General features: G+C 43.9%; 1 protein-coding gene across 4 annotated transcripts in view; it reads right to left on the reverse strand.

Annotated features, from left to right (window-relative positions):
- DGKG (diacylglycerol kinase gamma) overlaps window positions 1–18,427 on the reverse strand; it is a 210,833-nt gene that overhangs the window by 158,850 nt on the left and 33,556 nt on the right. For 3 of the 4 annotated variants that reach the window (XM_047732341.1, XM_047732340.1, XM_047732335.1), the window contains exons 2-3: window positions 13,260–13,570; window positions 885–961 (exon numbers count right to left, since the gene is read on the reverse strand). In XM_047732341.1, the coding sequence (XP_047588297.1) occupies window positions 885–961; window positions 13,260–13,326 (144 nt within the window). In that variant the 5' untranslated portion in view covers window positions 13,327–13,570. The remainder of the gene's footprint in view (window positions 1–884; window positions 962–13,259; window positions 13,571–18,427) is intronic. The other variant, XM_047732347.1, reaches the window with a different exon arrangement.

The raw sequence follows: 18,427 nt of genomic DNA on the forward strand, positions 1-18,427 counted from the left end.
ATAGCAGTTTGATTTTTCAATAGAAATGTCAAGTTAGAGGGATGAAAGGAAAACCAGGAGAGTGTAGTGTCCTGAAATCCAAGTGAAGACAACAGAGGAGGATCTGACCAACTGTGTCCAATGTTGTTGAGTAAAATGCCTATTGAGTTCAGCTACATTGTGATCCTTGGCAATCCTCACCAGTGGTTTTAGTGGAGGAGTAGGGGGTTACGCTCTGATTGAAGAACTTTCAAGAAAGTGGGATAAAGAGAAATTAGAGGCAATGATTACAGACAAATCTTTTGCACAGTTTTGCTATTAGGGACAGGAAAGAAATGAGGTAACTGGAAAACTGGAGTCAGGAAAACAATTTTAATATAGGACAAATAACAGTATGTTTATATGTTGATGAGAAAAACCTAGCAAATAGTGGAAAGCTGATGTGAAGGAGATACACATACATATACAGAGAGAGCAATGCTTCCCAATAGATTAGAAGAGAATGGGAATGCGTGCATACCTGGAGGGGCTGAACTGACTAGGAGCATGGAGAGTTCATTCCTAGTTATAGGATTAAAGGTACAGAGGCATGTGAGGATCTTATGGAAGATCTCTTCTGATTTCTTTCTATTTTCTCAGTGAAGTAGAAAGCATGGTTGATAACTTAGAATGAGGACAGGAAAAGGGAAAGATTTGAAGAGAGAGAGGAAGGTATGATGGAGTCTTCTAGGACATTAAGAGAATGCTTAAACTTGGCAAACATATAAATGGTTCATTTGAGACTTAGGAGAATATATGCTGAGAAACAAGTTCTTTAAAATGAGCTAAAGTTCTAAGAATGGAACAAATTATGGAAAAGCTAGAACATAGGGCTTTTCAAAGGCTTGAAATGGAAATGTTCTTACCTCATGTGGGTCATATTGTTTGAGGCTTCCACCCTCATTAAATTCAGCCAAGACATCCTTTATCTTCTTGGAAGAATCTAGAGAGACATAATGCACATGTGAAATATTGGTGAACAGCTCATGGGAGCTGGGCCAAGTACATTCTTCCTGTCTAACCTTGGTTATGATGGCGCCAATCCTCATTCCCAGGGCTATCTGGAAAAATCTCACCCTTATCTGCCCTCCTCCCCTCTTATTTCTTTTCTTCAGTATAGTCTCTCTCCTGTTGTATGAACTATCTTTCTAAAACACAAATGTGATCTGATCATGTCCCTACTCAGTACATTTCCATGGCTCTCAGTTTTCCCAGGATAAAGCTTAACTCCCCTGCTTGGTATATAATTATGTGGTGATTTGACCTAGCCCATTCCTCATCTCTTACTTTGACCTTCTACTCACCCTAATTTTCAGCCCCATCAAATCACATTTCCATCAGTCCCTGATTACACTGTGTATTCATTTACTCCTTCATTCTTTCATGGAGTCTCTTCTCTCTGTTGTAAACTTCACTCAATTCTTGGTACCCAGCTCAAATGCCAACTCCTTTGTAAAGTCTTCCTTTATCAGTCAGAGTTCCCTCTCCTGCATCCCACATGACTTGTACACAATTCTGTAACAGAACTTGCCATATAGTGTTATAACTGCCTCTCTTACTCATCTCCTGCCCCAGTTCTACCTTGAGATCTATAATTGGTTAGTGAGTCTTTGTATACCATATCACAGTCTGACACATAAGTAAGGTTCAGAAAACCAGTTTACTAGGTGACTACATAAAATCTGAGCAGAAATGTTAAAACATTTAAATTTTTGTTGACTAAATAAGATGGATGGGCATTAAGTCCTGTGATGCTCTGTCCTTGGTGCTGAAACAAAGACTCAGGGTCCGTGAAGCATAATGACTTAGAAAATTCTCCTTTCCATTGGAAATAATCTGGAAACTAACAGAAAAAAATATGGCTTCTTCTTCTTCTTTTGAGTTTTATAAGGAAACTGGGAGTCTAGAAAAGGGATTCAATAATCGTCATTATAAACCCATCCTGAGTATATCCTGTGTAGTTACCAGAACTCTAGACATCAGAGAAAACCAGGGTCTCTGTGCTCTCCTTGTCTCACAGTACTGTGGATAATTAAGAGCTTCCCAAGCTCCATTACTGCCATGATTTGAAGATCTGAGCAAGGGCAATGTTATTAAAAATTGACATAGTGTTCCTTGGTGTTTTTACAGAGGGCTACACTCTCTCATAGGCCTGCATAAAGTAGATGTGCACATGGGCTGGGCTGCTCTCCATGGCTCTGACTTGGATTCGATCAAGCACAAGTTATAATCACTTTAGAACTGAGACATATTGAAATGCCACAGGAAAATGTTGATGTTGCCTAAAAATGGACACTTCTTCCTGAAATTCAAAACTAATAGCTCAGTGAGATCCAGGCAGCAGATGTCATCAATTTGGGCTGCTTCCACTTAATTCAGAAAACACTATGGAGGATGAGATGCTGCAAGGTACTATTGATGAACTAGCTGGGGAGATTATCTGAATAATTGTGCTAATGTCTAGCCTCTAGTTGGGGCCTTTATTGCATAGTCTCATATACTCTTCCCTGCCAATCCATGCACATTTGGTTATATTTTCTTCAGCTTACAGATGAAGAAGCTGAAATTCAGAAAAATTAAGTGACTTGACTAAAAGGGTTTTAATTCAAGTCTAGTTTGGCTCAAAGTCTATATTACTTTCTCTTAAGCACTATTCACTGTTACTCCCCAAACCCTGGCTGACACAAAGGAAAATACAGTATAGTAATTAATACTATAGCTATAATACAGAAGCTCCATGAAGAACAGACCAGAGAAGTAGAATGAGCAGGAAAGAAGTAAAGTTAGGATGACAGTAAACTTGGGTGGAGTCCAAGGATGTCCCATACAGGAGGTAGCATTTGAGAGCTGAGGTGTAAAGAATAAGTGAGGCTTAAAAGATGGACAAAAAGTGGAAAGACTATTATAAGAAGGGGCAGGGTGAACAAAAATACAGAAATGGGCATCACAAGACATCTAGGAAAGGTCAGAACCAGAGAATAGTTTGGGGCCAGATTTGTGGGAGTCCTGGGTGCCAAGCTAAGGACATTGATTTGAAATTGTTAAAGATTTCCTGAATGGTGGAGTACCGAAATCAAGTCTGTTTTCTAAAGGCCACTCTGGCAACAAAATGGAAGACAACTTAGAATTAGGCCAGAGCTCAGTTAACATTACACATAAATTATGTTCAAATCATTCTATGGGCAGCTCAATTATTTAGAGAAGACTACATTTTAGAATCTATTTTAATGGGAGATTTTTCAGGCCAACCAGAGTGGCCAAATCTGGACTGCATTAAAAAGTACAAATTTGGAAGCATGGCTACCCTTGGTGTTGCTTCTGCAAGAGTAGTAAAGAGCCAACATTTTGACTGAGAACCAGGGAAGTGATTTCACTTGAATTCATACTCTTGATATTATTGTCACATTTTGGAAATTCCACAGTTGATCCTAGCAGAAATCCTATTTTTGGTTCTAAGTGACTATATATTTGCAAAATTCTGATTTATATTTAAATGTATGCTATAAATGCATGCCACACACACACACACACACACACACATATGTATATACACGTACACAAGTATGTTCATCCTATGTTCACATTCAAATAAACAGGCTTTAAAAAGAAAAACACAAAAAGTATATTAAAATCTCCAATTACTAGCCTAAAATTAAGTAGAAAAAAAAAATCCAAGAGATTGCTGGTTCCTAGATTTCCATGAGGGTTGTTCTTTACCACACATTTACTTCCATTTGCTTCATGGGCTTTAATGAGCTCATAGTGTCAACACCTGTCTCTTTTTTAAAAATGGGAGAAAACCTAATTCTCAAATTTGAGACCCATTCCTTTCTCCTGGGATGTCCTTTGATATTTTATTAGTTCTATTTTTGACAGGTTTCTGGGCTGGGTTTCTATTTGCCCAAGGAGGAATAAGTGGGTAGTGCTCCATTCTGTTTCATCTTATGACAGCAAGGAACAATGAGAGTCATCTTCAGAAGATTCCTTGACCCCAGGCACCATCTGTGGTTCCAACCACATAGCCTCAGTAGAGAGCAGAAGCCTGTACAGTAGCATCACCACCAGACTCAGAGGAGATCCAGTTCTATTCCTAAGTGTCTACAAGAGGGCCATGTCCACAGTTCTTTGTAAGAACTCCTATTTTATTGAGTGCTTACTGTATGCTAGGCACCATCCTACTTATATGATTTATTTAAATCTCCATAATTACTCTCTAATATAATAATGGTCCCTATTTCATTTTATTTTTAAAGATTTTATTTGAGAGAAAAAGAGAGAGAGAGCACAGCAGGTGGAAAGGCAGAGAGAGAAACAGACTACCCGCTTAGCAGGCCCCCCCACTAAGTGGGGCTTGATCCCAGGACCCCAGGATCATGACCTGAGCTGAAGGCAGACATTCATCTGACTGAGCCCCCAGGCCCACCAGTGGTCCTTATTTTAGAGAAGAAAAAAAAACAAACAAGGTTTATGAAATTTAGATGATTCTTTCAGGGGCACACAGCTAGTGAGTGGGTGACTCTGATTTTTAGCATATTTAATAATGTGACACAGCTATTAGAGTCACTGGATATGTGAACCTGGGGAAATCAGAAGATAAGGCCTTTCCTCTGCAACAGTGCCTCTCAAACCTGGCTACCTGTCAGAACCACCTGAGAAGCCTACGTACATTGAAACCCATGACTCACCCGAGACCAGTTAAGTCAGCATCTCTTTGGAAATTCAGGAATCAAAATATTTTAAAGCTTCCTGGGGGTTCGCATGTACGGTCAAGGTTAAGAACTGCTGTTCTGTGAATATAATTTTATTGTTAGAAATGAAGACTATCTTAAGAAGCAGCTAAACTTGTCAGATAATTATTGCAAAAGGAAGAAAAGTTTATAACTCTGCTAAATCCGAAATCAACCACGCTTGGCAGACACTCTCTATTGCTGGAGTGGACAAAATGAAGGAACTTTACCCAACAGGTCGACTTATTCAGCTTTGTGGCAAGGCAGGGATACATTCTGTAACTCGCACTGGCAGAACCAACAGCACGCAGTTTTACCCCAAATCAGGGGTCAAGAGCCTCTTTTCCATGATCAAGGTCACTAGTAGTAACAGCTACCCTAAGAAGTTTTGATCCAAAATTGTCTCTTTATGCTTTATGTGCCAAGAATTCTGGGACCTTAACCAAACACTTGTTCCTAGTGTTTAAGCACATTCAAAGCCTTTTTAAGGAGAAAATCTGGCCCAACTCACAGGCACCTTCACTGCCACGCTTGTGTGGGAGAGGGATGCCCTCCAACTGAACAAGCAGACAAATTAGCAGATTCAGTGTTTACAGCAGAACGGCAGTGGTGCTGCCTAAACCAGAACCCAAAGTTGATGGGCCATCTTCTAGCTAAGAACACTGAGTATGTGAGCACTAGTCAGACCATTAAACTCTGAAATAACTATAACTTGACATTTTGAAATGGGAACCTGAAAACCCATAAATGACCGTGAAATTTTAAGTGAATAATGACTCTCCATGCCTCCAAGTCCCCCAAGAGCATCCCAGACTGAACACATGCAGCCACTGCCTGAGGTTCTGGTTTAAATGCAGATTCTGATTCAGCAGGGACTGAGTCCGGGCCTGACATTCTGCATTTCAGGCAAGACCCTCGGTGGCACTAATTATGCAGGTGCATGGACCTCACTTTTGATGAGAAGGCCTTCAGTAACGCTCTTGTGTATTTGTGGTTGACTAGTAAGGCCTGCCTGTCACAACATAGACAAAACCATGATGCTGAGGCTAGAGGAATATAGTCCATAGACTGAGAAGACTGAAAATGACTCAAACCTGGGAGACAAAGACACAGGGGAAATGAGGAAGTTGGCACATGAAAGGGGGAAAAAACCAACAACAACATCTAGATTTTCCTTCTTTCGATGATGGCTGGGAAGTATGAATAAGTTTTCTAAGTATTCCAGGGAGTCAAGAACACAGTGAGGTGCCCAAAAGCAAGAGTGGAGTTTCCCAAGGGTTCTGGAAAGATGGAGAATGAGGTGAGAACAGAGATGCCAGATCCAGGAGCAGTGCATCAAAAGGCCCACCTTTTCATCCAGGAGGAGTCAGGCCCCAAAGGGGAACATGGGGAACATGTATAAGAAGCCCAGCTTCGGAAGCATTGACACATTCTCCCAGCTACGCTTCTTTTCCTGTGCACTGTTTCTGCCCAGCCTAGAGCCACTGTCTGGAATAAATTCAACATTCAATAAAGGTTCATGGAATGAAGGAGGACTAGAAAAGGCACTGGGATTATTGTGCTTGTCCCATATGTCCATATGTGCTTGTCCCATATGTATTTCCAGGGGCATAGGGAGAAAAGCTGGACCAGTGGTGGACAACCCTGGCTGCATGGTGGACTCACATGGTGAGCTTTAAACACCACTGATGCCTGGATCCTACACCTACAGATTATGACTCAGTGATCCTGGGGGTGGGGTGGGGTTATGTGTGGACAGGGCACTGGACGGGTTCAAAGCCTCCCAGGTATTTCTAGTGCACAGCCAAGGCTGAGGACCTCTGAGGTCTGCGAATCTACTGAGGGGAACCAGTGGAGGTGGTTAATTCTGCACAGTGCTACATATAGAATAAGAGAAAATGACTTTACATCAAAAGTAGAGGATTTGGGGGCTCATATCCGAGAACCCTCTTTAAGAAACTGAGAATTTCTGTTTCACCATAAGTGCTCTGAATGACTGGTACGGCTTATTTGTACAAGGGACATTGGTATTGATAGCAAAACTTCCCACTTTTTCTTCAAATAATTTGGCCTCATTAGTCATAGCCCACATGAAGGGGGAGGAATGGATCAGACAATCTGCATCTTCTTGTGACTCAAAGTGTGGACCGTGGACCAGCAGCATCAGCAGCCTAGAAGCTTGTCCAAAATGCAGCATCTCAGAACTCTCCCAGACCTACTGAGTCAGAATTGGCATTTTAACAAGATCTCTAGGAGATTCGTGTGCATGTTTAAACCTGAGAGCTACTGTTCTATAGAAGCCTATCCCTATCCATAGATTCTGACTGCTGGTGGGTAGAGGCCTAGTCGTCAGAATGAAAGGAAGGCCAACTGTGCAGCAAGAGACGTGAGGGAGAAATAGCGGTGGTTTCCTTCCGAGATGGAAATGATGACAATGAGACATGACCCTTTATGGACCCAGGACTTCAAGAACATTGGATTAACTCTCACTCCACTGGCTCATGTAAATAATAAGGTTTCAATGAAGCTTACTTAGAGCCTTACATTGTTCCATAAACCAGCCCTAAACATTTTCTCTGGCTCCCGTATTAACACTGACAGGTTTGAATTTTGAGCTGTAATTTACCTACATCTTAAAGTCAGAAACTTTGCATTGATCTGATTCTAATGAAATATATTTCTGAATAGCACAATTTATCTGATTCATGCTTCTTAAGTGTACTTTAAAATTTTGCTCTATTATAGTTTAATTGACATGCAAATATATAATATATACATTAATCCCTCTGCTGTTTCACTGAAGGCTGATCTCCAGTGGGTACTTTTTGTTTAATTTACTGGAACTGGATTGAAGCAAACTGAATTTGACCTGGGATTGAGTACTTTGGTTCTAATTCTCATTCTACCACTGACCTTCTGTGTGACCTTGGGGAAATCACTGAGCAATTCTCAGTGATTGAACACAGGACTCAGTGTTCTCATTGTAAAATGGGTAGGAGTTAGATCTGATGGTGCCTTAAAATTTCTCCCAGGTGTAAAAAAAGTCTACAAAATCTAGCAACCATGGACTGATGTCGAAAATGTTTAATTTCTTGGAGAATTAAAAGTTAAAATTGATGCTTTATCATTTTTTCCCTTTCTGAAAAAGCTGATAGCTTTTTCAGAAAGGGAAGCCTTGACAAATTATGGAAAAATAATCGCCTCTCCCCGAATATCAGGATTAGGACATTAACCCCATTATATCTCTATTTGAAGCTGTTAGAGGAGGGTCAGTAGGAGGCCTACCCATGAGCTCATGCCCTCTGAGGTTGAAAAGAAACCTGTTTCAGCATAGAAACTAAGACTAGTTTCTAAGATTAGAAGGGCTAAGATGGTCATTTAATCAACTGGACATCCAGGGAAAGAAAACTCAATTGCTTTGAAGTCAATTCTGTTCTATCTTGGGCAGATCTGACCATTAGGCATCAATGAATCCCTTGCTTTAAGTCCTTCTTTGATGATTTTCTTCCCTTAGTCCTAGGGCTACTTCTGGAAACCATTCAAAATTAACTACACACCTCCTCCCCAAACAGCACTTTTTATTTATTTACTTATTTGAATTCTCCCTTCTCCTGCAAATAGCCATAGTACTCGCAGGCACTTTTTCATAACCCTGCTGTAAGGCCCCTCACCATACTGGCCGCACTTTTCAAACACCTCCCTGTTTGTCCCTATCCATCGTACACTGTGGTGCCTAGGGACGAATTCAGCTCTCAAAGGAATCGGATCAGGGTAGACAGAATGTGGGTACCAGTTTGCCTTGTGATATACTGTGAGACTATTAATACATCCGATGATCACAATCAGTTGTTTGGTTAAATAAGATAATGTATCAAAAGAAATCTTCCCAGCCCCTAGAAGTCTTGCTTCTGGAAAGTACTGAACAACACAGAAACACCTCATGATATACTGTGTGCCAGCTAGTCTCCAAAGAGCACTGTCCACAGTCTCCCTGCGCCCTGTGTGAGCTGCTCTCCCATGAGAAGCTCAGTTCATCCTCTCACCCCGTTGCATCTGGGCCAGCCCAGTGGAATGTGGAGACAGTTCTGTTTAGGGACCTCAGAGTCCAGGTGTTAAAAACGCCTGCTTTTATGCTCTTGGGAGTCCGGGGCCACATGTAAGAAGTCCAGGCTAGCTGGCTGGAGAAAGAGGCCATGTGGAGAGGCCCTGGGAGATGACAAAGCACTTAGGGAGAAAGCAATCCCATGGAGGAATGCTGAGGTAACAGCATGGCAGTGAGTAAGCCTGCTGGACCCTGTGAGGCATCCCACCCGAACCCCCACACACCGCAGAGCCCAGCCATCCCCACTGGGCCCCATCCAGATTCCCAAGCAACAGAATCACAGGAAAAAACAAAATGGCAGTTATAATGCACGAGGCTGAAGTTGTTTTGATGCAGCAGTAGATAACTGGATTGAACAGATAATTGTTAGGGTGAGGAGAACAGCATACGAAATAGCCTCACGTGTCTATTTTACACACATGCACATGCAGATGCACGTAGTGGTTATCACTGGGAGACTGGATCGTGGGTAGCTTTACATTTCATCTGTTTTCATTTTTATACTTGTTTTTATTTTGTGACAAAAATATTCTTAATATCACATTATGTTTTTTACAAGCATTTTACTGAATCACATTCAGTTGATAGAAACGTATCAACTCTGTGTGTGTGAGCATATAAAATACTTATCTCCCCATCTCCAAGGGCAGTTTTAACATGGCCTCCCCCCCACAGCAGAAGGCCACCAGGAAGGTATAGGGGTTTTGTTATATAAACAGAATACACCAAGAGCCTCTTATCCTGAAATTCTTGGCCCCTCCTACCTGGTAACCCCCCTGGGGAAAGTTCCCCATTCTTGGGCTATACACTTGGCTATTCCACTACCGAGAAGCTCCTGTTTATGTAGTTACGGAAGAGCAGTTGCTATGGTAATGCAATCTGACTGAATACCAGCATGTGTCTAAAATTGGTAGAAGTGCCTTTTCCAGGGTTTCCTCTGAGGATTAACCATTTTCCAAGAACTGTAGCTTTTTTCCCTCTCCTGTTACAATAACAGCTCCAGGGCACCTTGTCCAGTCCCGGGAAACTTGTTCAATCCCGGGACACAAACAAGATGAGGAGGGGTCAGAAAAGGACAAAGCTGATGGTTGAAAAAGAGACCCAAGCCACAAAGGAACCCCTTCCTAGTAAATACTCTGGTTTCTTTTTGACCCCTGCCTCCTGTACTGCTTTGCCACATGTGGACCCCTCTGTTCCTCTGCTCCCTTTACCCACTACTCTTTTTGCCAGGCCATCTTGCAGGTTCTTCTGTCTTGTTCTGACTCCTTTCCCTTCTCTGACCGGAGGCTGCAGGCAGACCCTTAGCCCTCATGTGCTTGCTATCTGAAGTGCTTTCATTCTTGTTGTCGTCCCCTCCTTGCTGCCTCCACACAATGATTCCCATGTCAGAGCTGGAGCCTAGCTCTCCTTCCCACTCTCTTCCCATCACCAGTCCTCCCAGGCCCATAGGAAACCTCACTTGCAAAGCAGTGTCCTCCACAATGGGCACTTATTTATCATTCCTGCCCCCAATCCTTTCTTACCACCACCACCACGGGTCCTAGGCTCCGAGTCTGGGACCTGCTTGCAGTACCATGATGACCACTCTTCCCTGCCTTCCCAACTACTCCCTCTGCCTTCAGTGCTCTCCCCTACTCCCTCCTCCTAGTGTTTCCGGCATCTGGAAACCAGCCCTGTGTCAGGAAGCCTCCAACCAGGCTAGGCGAGGTCTCCTCCTCGGTGCTCCCCACTCCTTAGCACCTGTCATATGGAGAATCATCGTTTGAGTCCCAGCTATATCTCCCTACTAGGTGGGGAGCTCCTTGAGGGCAGGGCTTGCATCTCCCTCATTGCTGGTTCCCTGCAACCTGGCGTGTCTGAATATAGAAGGGGATATGTCATCACTATCCCCAAATCAACCTTGCCAACCCATCCCCACCAGCCTTAAATAATAATGTCGGCATCTGCCCTGGGTCCACAGCCTCCAGGGATTATCTCTGCTGGCTTCCATTCGTTCTTCCAGCATAGGTTTCCATAGGTCAGCATTTGTTCATTGCCACAGTCCTCCTTAGCCCTGATACTCAGCTCAGACTAGATTTCATCCCACGGACCCTGCTCTACCTCCCTGATCTGGCAGCTTCTATATTCAGGCCACCAGATCCATGGCCCTGAACTCGGCCACCTTGGTCCCAAGCCATGCTTTGACCCAAGGCCTCCTACTAAACCCACCCTCCTCTCCTTCTCTCCACAGAGCTCATAGGTTCTCCTCACCACCCATACACAACCCTCTCTGTGCCTCTCTCCCTTTGTTTCTGTTGTTTCTCGCCCTCCCCCACTATCTACATAGTACTCACATTTCACACTTCTGTCCTCCATAGAGGTCCTCCCAGCTGAATCCTCTGTTGTGGGGTAAATTGTATCCCCTCCCCCACAAAATCATATGTTGAAGACTTGACCCCGGCCCCATTGCCTCAAACTATGACCTTATTGGGAAATAGGATCCTTACTGATGTAGCTAGTTAAGATAAAGTCATACTGGAATAGGGTGGGTCTAATCCAATATGACTGTGTCCATATAAAAAGGGAAATTTGGATATGGACACACACACACACACACACACGCACACACACTTAGGGAGAATGTCATGGAGAGACAGGGAGAAGGCAGCCATCTACAAGCCAAGAACAGAAGCCTAGAACACATTCTTCCCTTACAATCCTCAGGAGGAACCAACCCTGCTGATATCTTGACTTTGCACTTCTAACCTCCAGAACCATTAGATACTTACTGTGGTTCTAAGCCAACCAGATTGTGAGTACTTTGTCACAGGAACCTAGCAAACTAATATACTCCCCCATACCAATTTCCCCTAGCTTTCAATCCCCTTCTCCCTTATGTACTCAGTTTAGATAGCTCTGCCAGAGGTATTTGCCTGCTGCCTTAAACCTGCTCTTTGCTTGTGTTATGAACACATTTCTGATTCCCAAACCAGATTCTGATTCCTCAAGAGCAAACCTTTTCTTTGTGCTTCCTTTTCATCCCCGACAGGGCCCAGTACTTGGATGAGTGTGTTGAACTACATGGAATTTACCCCAGAAGATGACACCTTGCTCCTTGTCAGTACATTATAGAGTCTCTCTAAGCCCATCCAGGTCAGACAGGAGGCCATGGGCTTTAGGGAGCCAAGAGGGAAACTGACCAGAAGTCCCATGGGAGGTTCTGGTTGACTGTGAGGAGCACAGCGTCATGAGTGTCAGGCCTGGGAGGAATCACAGGAAGAGATCATCTAGTCCAACTCTTTCATCATGCAGAAGAGGACAGAGGCTCTGGAGGGCTCGAGGCTGTCACATAACCGAGAGCAAAAGCCGCAGGTGGTACTGGAACCCAATCATTAGATTCCCAGACCAGTACTGTGGACAAGAGCTGCTGGCCCCGTGGGAGCAGGGCAGGCTGCCAAAAGGGCACACAAGAGCTCCCTGGGCAAGCTTTGTAGGGCAGGTCAACTTGCCAGAAGCCTAGTGATTTACAAAAGCGCCAGTATAATTAACAGGAAGGGAGAGGTGATTAGAACAAAGGACAGGGCAGGCATGCCACGGAGAGGTCTGCCCAGCAAAGGGCTCTTGTAAAATGCTGGGGTCACTGCACAAACACTATGGTTGCCGCGTGTGCTGAGGGCAGTGGTCCAGTGGAGTTCTAGCCCAGGAAAATTCCCATCTTGTCAGGATTAGGAGTAGCCTAGGGAGGGCCCAGCTGTTGTGCCCCCACGGGAACACTGGCCTTGTCATCAGTGTGTGCTGATGCACTGCAATTGTTCCTGGGTATAACCACCAGGAAACCAAGAGCCCCCATTGAAAGGTCAGGCTTATTCAGAACAAAGTCAAGAAAGAGACACACATCAGCATTCTATATCTTACTGAAAAAAGGCCCTGGGTCCTAACACAAGAGTATACTAAAGCCAGTGACTGAGTAACCTTATAACTATGCAGCCTTCAGCCTTTCAAAAATTATGTTATAATAACAGGTGTTAATGACTTGAGAAAATACCATATTATGTTAGGCAGAAAATGTAGACTAAAAAAAAAAAAAAAAAAAAAAAGGCACCGTATACTCAGGAACTCAACCACATAACACAATAAGCACAGGAGGGCAGTGCTCCAAAATGTTCGTGAGTTTGGCTGTGATTTTCAACCTATTCTTTATTTTTTCCCTTGTGTATTCCAAATTTCTATGGTGAGTGGGTATCATTTATAGAGTGTAAGGATAATTGTTTTTATGTTTAAGGACACCGGGTCTGTGTTTATAAGGAAATATAACCTGTCCCAACCTCATTCTCTGTGGCTTTGCAACAATTACACCACTGGGCTCTCTCCAGAAATGTTCTCCCCCACCTAAGAGGAAATCCTGCCCCAGGTGGGTCAATCCATTTACTCACACTCTGAATATTTCTGGAGTTGGTCAAATTCTTCTGGCGTGAGGGAGACCCACCGTTCTTCACTCATCTTTAAGCTGGGTGTGAGTGCTTGAGGCCGGCGATGGAGTTTTGGTCACCAGGGTGAAGCTGAGGCCCAGCTCAGGGCCTGGCTCATTGCAGGCAGGTGATGGACTGGTCCTTCGGGAGACTCTGAGGACCCGCGGGTCTCTGGCGGTGGTGGGCCCCTTTCAGCAGATGCGAGAAGGCCTGTGCTGGTGCTCCAACAGCATGCTTCTATCCGTAGTCAAGGTCATCAGAAATCCTGTCTCCTCCTGGGCAGAAGTAGAAAAGACATTGTGTATGGGAGGGTTAGAATTCGTAAGTCACCCTTTCTTACATAAGAAATCCCCAACTGTTCTCTGGGGAAAGACCTACAGGAGGTAGTGGTTCCCAGGGTGTGCGTAGGGGTCTCCTCAGGGAAGTCTGTAGAGGATGTACGGACCAGACCAGCACAATTCCAGTTGGGTGGCCTGTCTGAATTGGTACTCACACTCTACCACTCAGGAAATTTTACATGTCTCACAGGAAAGGTGTAGTAGGACCACCTGAGGGCATCCTCAAGGTGTGAAAATGCCTCAGGCTATCAGATGCCTCATGAGTTAAGTAGGGGCAGTACATATCTGCTGTGATTTGAAAGCTAAGCCAGTCTCTCCTCCATGGATTTCTAAATTCCACCATTACTTTGGATATCCAAATACCCCCAAGGCTGGCTAACATCCCAGTGACTGAGGTGGTTTTCTGCGAAGGTGATTAGAGGAAAGACCTGTCCGCTCCAGTGCAGGGGAACTTGTGGGAGGGAAAGGGGATGGATTCAGACAGAAGCATCTTTTCTGTGGAGCCCCTCCTAGCACGGTGAGCTCTGGCAGTCAGTCATACCCTCAGTCATGAAGTTCACTGAGCGAGTTCTAAAACTGATGTGGTGGGTCAAGGCCAGCATTTAAAAACACCAAATAGGGGCACCTGGGTGGCTCAGTGGGTTAAAGCCTCTGCCTTTGGCTCTGGTCATGATACCGGGGTCCTAGGATCGAGCCCTGAATCGGGCTCTCTGCTGGGCAAGGAGCCTGCTTCCTCCTCTCTGCCTGCCTCTCTGCCTACTTGTGATTTCTGTCTGTCAAATAAATAAATGAAATCTTAAAAAAAAAAAAAAAGCACCAAATAGAATAGGATAGAGTGGGATGGTATGAAATGGAGTCGAAAATAAGAGCACATCTCCTTTCATAATACGTGTTTATTGATCATAATGTAAAAATGTATTTCTTATTCTGGGTTGAGGTTTAAAAAAAAATGTTGGAAAGCCACCAGCCTAAAAGGGGGAGAAATACAGACCGATGTTACCAAAGAAGCTTGATTTTCGTAAAACAGGATCCACACTGGGGGGTCAGACATCAAGTTAAGTCTGGAAGCCTGGAGCCTATGAGGGACGGTGGAGGGGCTGGATGAGACCACCTGGTGAGGAGGCGGGTTTGTGCAGCTATCTGGGGGAGCTCGTGGACTTGGTTGGTGTGGACCTCAAGGGTAGGCCAGAAGCTTAAGGGAAGAGGTGGAAAGGAGACTCTGGCTCTGGAAGGAGGACCTTCCACATCAGAGCTCTCTGCCAGCAGGTAGGAATGCATGGCAAGGGGGTGAGGTGTCTGCATCCCCAGGAGCGCAAGTTCCAGTTTCTCTTCTTAAAATGTTCAATTCTCTCCCTAATCCACTGCCCATCTGGATTCTGCTCCTTGGTACCTGCTCTCCCCAGGGTCCCTGGGACACAACTGTCAAATCTAGTAGGCATCTTCAGGCCTTCCTTGCTTCATTTGCTTCTCTCTGCAACCTCTGCCAGGCAGGAAACCATCCCCTGGAAATAATCTTATCTTTTGGAGTGTTCCCCCTCTGTCTCCTTCCACTTCTTGGGCCATCATTAAATACTGGCATTTCCCAAATCCCAACCTCGGCTCTCTCCTGGCTCCATATTCCTTCCCTGAGGCGCCTACTGCCACAGCTTCAGTGACCCCAGGCCTGCTGCCCCCAAGCCCTGAATTCTTTCCTCAGTCCAGATCTGAATATCCAACTGTCTGCCGTGACTCCTCTGTGTGTCCCAGACCACCCCCAATCAGCACGTTCCCAGGGCCCCAACCTGCCCCTCCTCTACATTCTGGTCGCACCCTGAGATAGGCGAGGACGCAGGCCAGAAGCCCAAGGCTCAGCCTCAGCTGTTTCCCCTTCCTCTCCTGCCAAAGACAGGTGCCGCTCTCCAGAGTGACTGTCCATTGTGTGTCCCCTCCTCTGTCATGCCAGCTTCATCAGCTCAGGCCCTCATCGTCTCACTCCCAGTCTCTACCAACGGCGTCCGGATGGGCTCCCTGCCTTGCCTTTTACTCTCCTGCCCTGGGTCTGCTCTAAATGGCCAACTAGTCCACATCTCTCCCGGCAATGAAATTCTTCAGTGGTTTTCTATGGCCTACAGAATAAAATGTAATCTTCTTTTTATGATACACAAAGCTCTTTAAGATCCACCCTCTGATGATCAATTCAGTCCAAAAGTGAGGGGTGACCTTTAGCAACATTTTCCATCATACCAGGGAATTCAACATTACCACCGATGTTACTATGGCTGTGGCTGTTATTTGGAGAAGACTTACTGTACCCTACACGCTTTACAGAGATAAGCCCATTTGTCCTCCCAATGAACGTGTACGTTCAGCATCGCCTTCCCTATTTTTATGAGAAAAATGAGGAAAGGTGTTCTGTAAATATGGTGCAGAGAAAGGAGCCTCCAAGCTTTTAAGCATGACTCTTTGGCCGTATCATTCTGCGTACTTCCAGAAACACAGAGGGAGGGCAGAGAGGACAGAGAGATGCATTGCCTGAGAGGAACTCCAAGTCAGAAGATAGGGGTTTGAAACGTGCTCTACCTCCTATTTGCTATTTGACATTAGACAAATTTTGTGTTTCTTGATTCTTGGTTTCTTCCCTTCAAAAATGGGGATACTAATAAAAATCTCACTGAGCTAGTGCTAGGAGTGAGTTAATATATGCAAAAACCAAACAGAGAACCCCAAAACCTCACCTAACATAATGCCTAATACGCAGTGGCACTCAATAAGTAATCATCATTATCATCCTAATTGCAAATACAGCACTTAGCAATATGACTTAAGCGATCAGCTGACGGCAGTCGGGTGCAAAGTCTTTGTGCTGTGCGGCAGATTTCCGAACTTGATCTTCTGCTCCAAGCTGCTGCAATTTTATAATTGCTCACCAGACTTTATCCACGAGTTTTAGCATCCATTGATGATTCTTGTCTGGATTAATTATTTTATTATTTTATTTGTTTTTTAGGGAAAGGGAGAGTGTGCAAGTGGGGAAGGGTGAAAAGGGAGAGGGCGAATCTTAAACAGCCCCCACACCCAGGGCTGAGTCCAGCGCAGACCTCTATGCCACGACCCTGAGATTACAACTTGTGCCGAATCAAGAGTTAGATGCTTAGTCGGATAAGCCACCTCGGTGGCATCCCTGGATTAATTATTATTATGAAAGAGAATTTCTAATTCGGTCACTCCCTCTGTATTTATTAGTTTGCATTCTACTGTAAGGAAGAGCTTTCTCTTCATTTCTTTATATCAGTTTACTTATATTTTTATATTATAAATGCTATATATATATAAACTATAAATACATATGTAAATATCTATATAAATAAGTACGAACGTATATTATGTTTACATATTAGATATATATTTATTTATATTAACGGATTCTTATTTTATTCAGGGGATTATCATTACTTGTTTTGATTGGAATTGTCCCAGATTTGGCCAGTGGAAGCTCATTCAAGTTGATTTCTTGTTCTTCAGACACCTCCCCATCATTCTTTGAGTACATCTTTATTTTCTAGTACTACAAAATGTTTCAGTCTCAGCCTGCACTTCCTCAGTTGTCCTGAAATCAGTCATTTCTCCAAAGCACATATTCCTTTTGCTGGAGAATAGTATTTGAAATCTAGTTTTGGGCACTAGGTATGTGCATTGCTACTGGGGTGTTGTAGCTTCTAGACTTTATCAGGGCCTGGAAATACATGCAGGTATACACACACATCTCATCTCTGGCTGGCTGGCTGTCTACCCAGCCATCTGTTCATGTAAAAAACGCCAAGTTCATACTCAGACCTCCAGCCATAGTCCAATATTACTGTGTCAACTCTAGACTTCTCCTCATTCCATATTTTTCAGCTCTGTTCCCCAACAAACTTCATTTCCATTGTCTACAATATATTTATTTACTCAATCCTTAAATACGCAGAAAGGAGTTTCAGAATTGCTAGCCACAACTCTGTGAAAAACAAAAAAGAGTTGGAGATTTGTCAACAGTTCTTTTGTTTTTAGCCAACAAAGCACGTCTTCCAAGTCCTATTTGCAAAAGTTACTTAGATCCGTTCTTTCACACTTCTATTCATTTCTGTTTGTATTTCACTCTAGAGTTTTCCCCTCCATTCCCAATGATTCTTTTTTTAATATGGTTTCTTCAGAGAGGCCTGGCTGCCCCCATTCCTTTTACTCTGTGCCCATCCCTCTCTTTTCCATCTTATTCCCACTCATCCCCTCTAGTTTCGAGTTTATCTTTCCTGTTTATTTCTGCACCAATGAACAGATTATTGGATATACTTTTATTTCCCCTTCTTTATTACACTCAAGATAGTCTTTTGTACATTGTTTTTTTCGCTTAACAATATATCCCATGAATCATTCTGCATCTGCTCATTGAGATTTTTCTCAGTTAGAACTAAACTGGACCCCAACACTTATTTGCTTGAAAACCTTCGGTAGCTTCTCTTGGACTCTTTTGGGCAGTTTTTTTCACCAGTTCCAGAAAAATCTGTTACCTGTGGTACAACTCACCTCCCCAACTTCACTCCAATTATCTCCTGCCCCACACACTCCACATTCCAGCCAAATCATCCTACTGTCTCCTCCTGGCACCAGGCCAAGCACATGGCACGTGGCAGCATCTCATAAACATCAGTTAGTGGACTGACAAACACACTGTGCCTTTAATCTACCAGGAATGTCCCTTGCTCTCTCCTCCCATAACAAACCACTACTCATATCTGGGTCCAGATTAAAAGGTCATTTCTCTTCTCCAGTTTTTTC

Source organism: Lutra lutra, chromosome 1 (genome assembly GCF_902655055.1).
Source record: "Lutra lutra chromosome 1, mLutLut1.2, whole genome shotgun sequence".
Classification (NCBI taxonomy): Eukaryota; Metazoa; Chordata; class Mammalia; order Carnivora; family Mustelidae; genus Lutra; species Lutra lutra.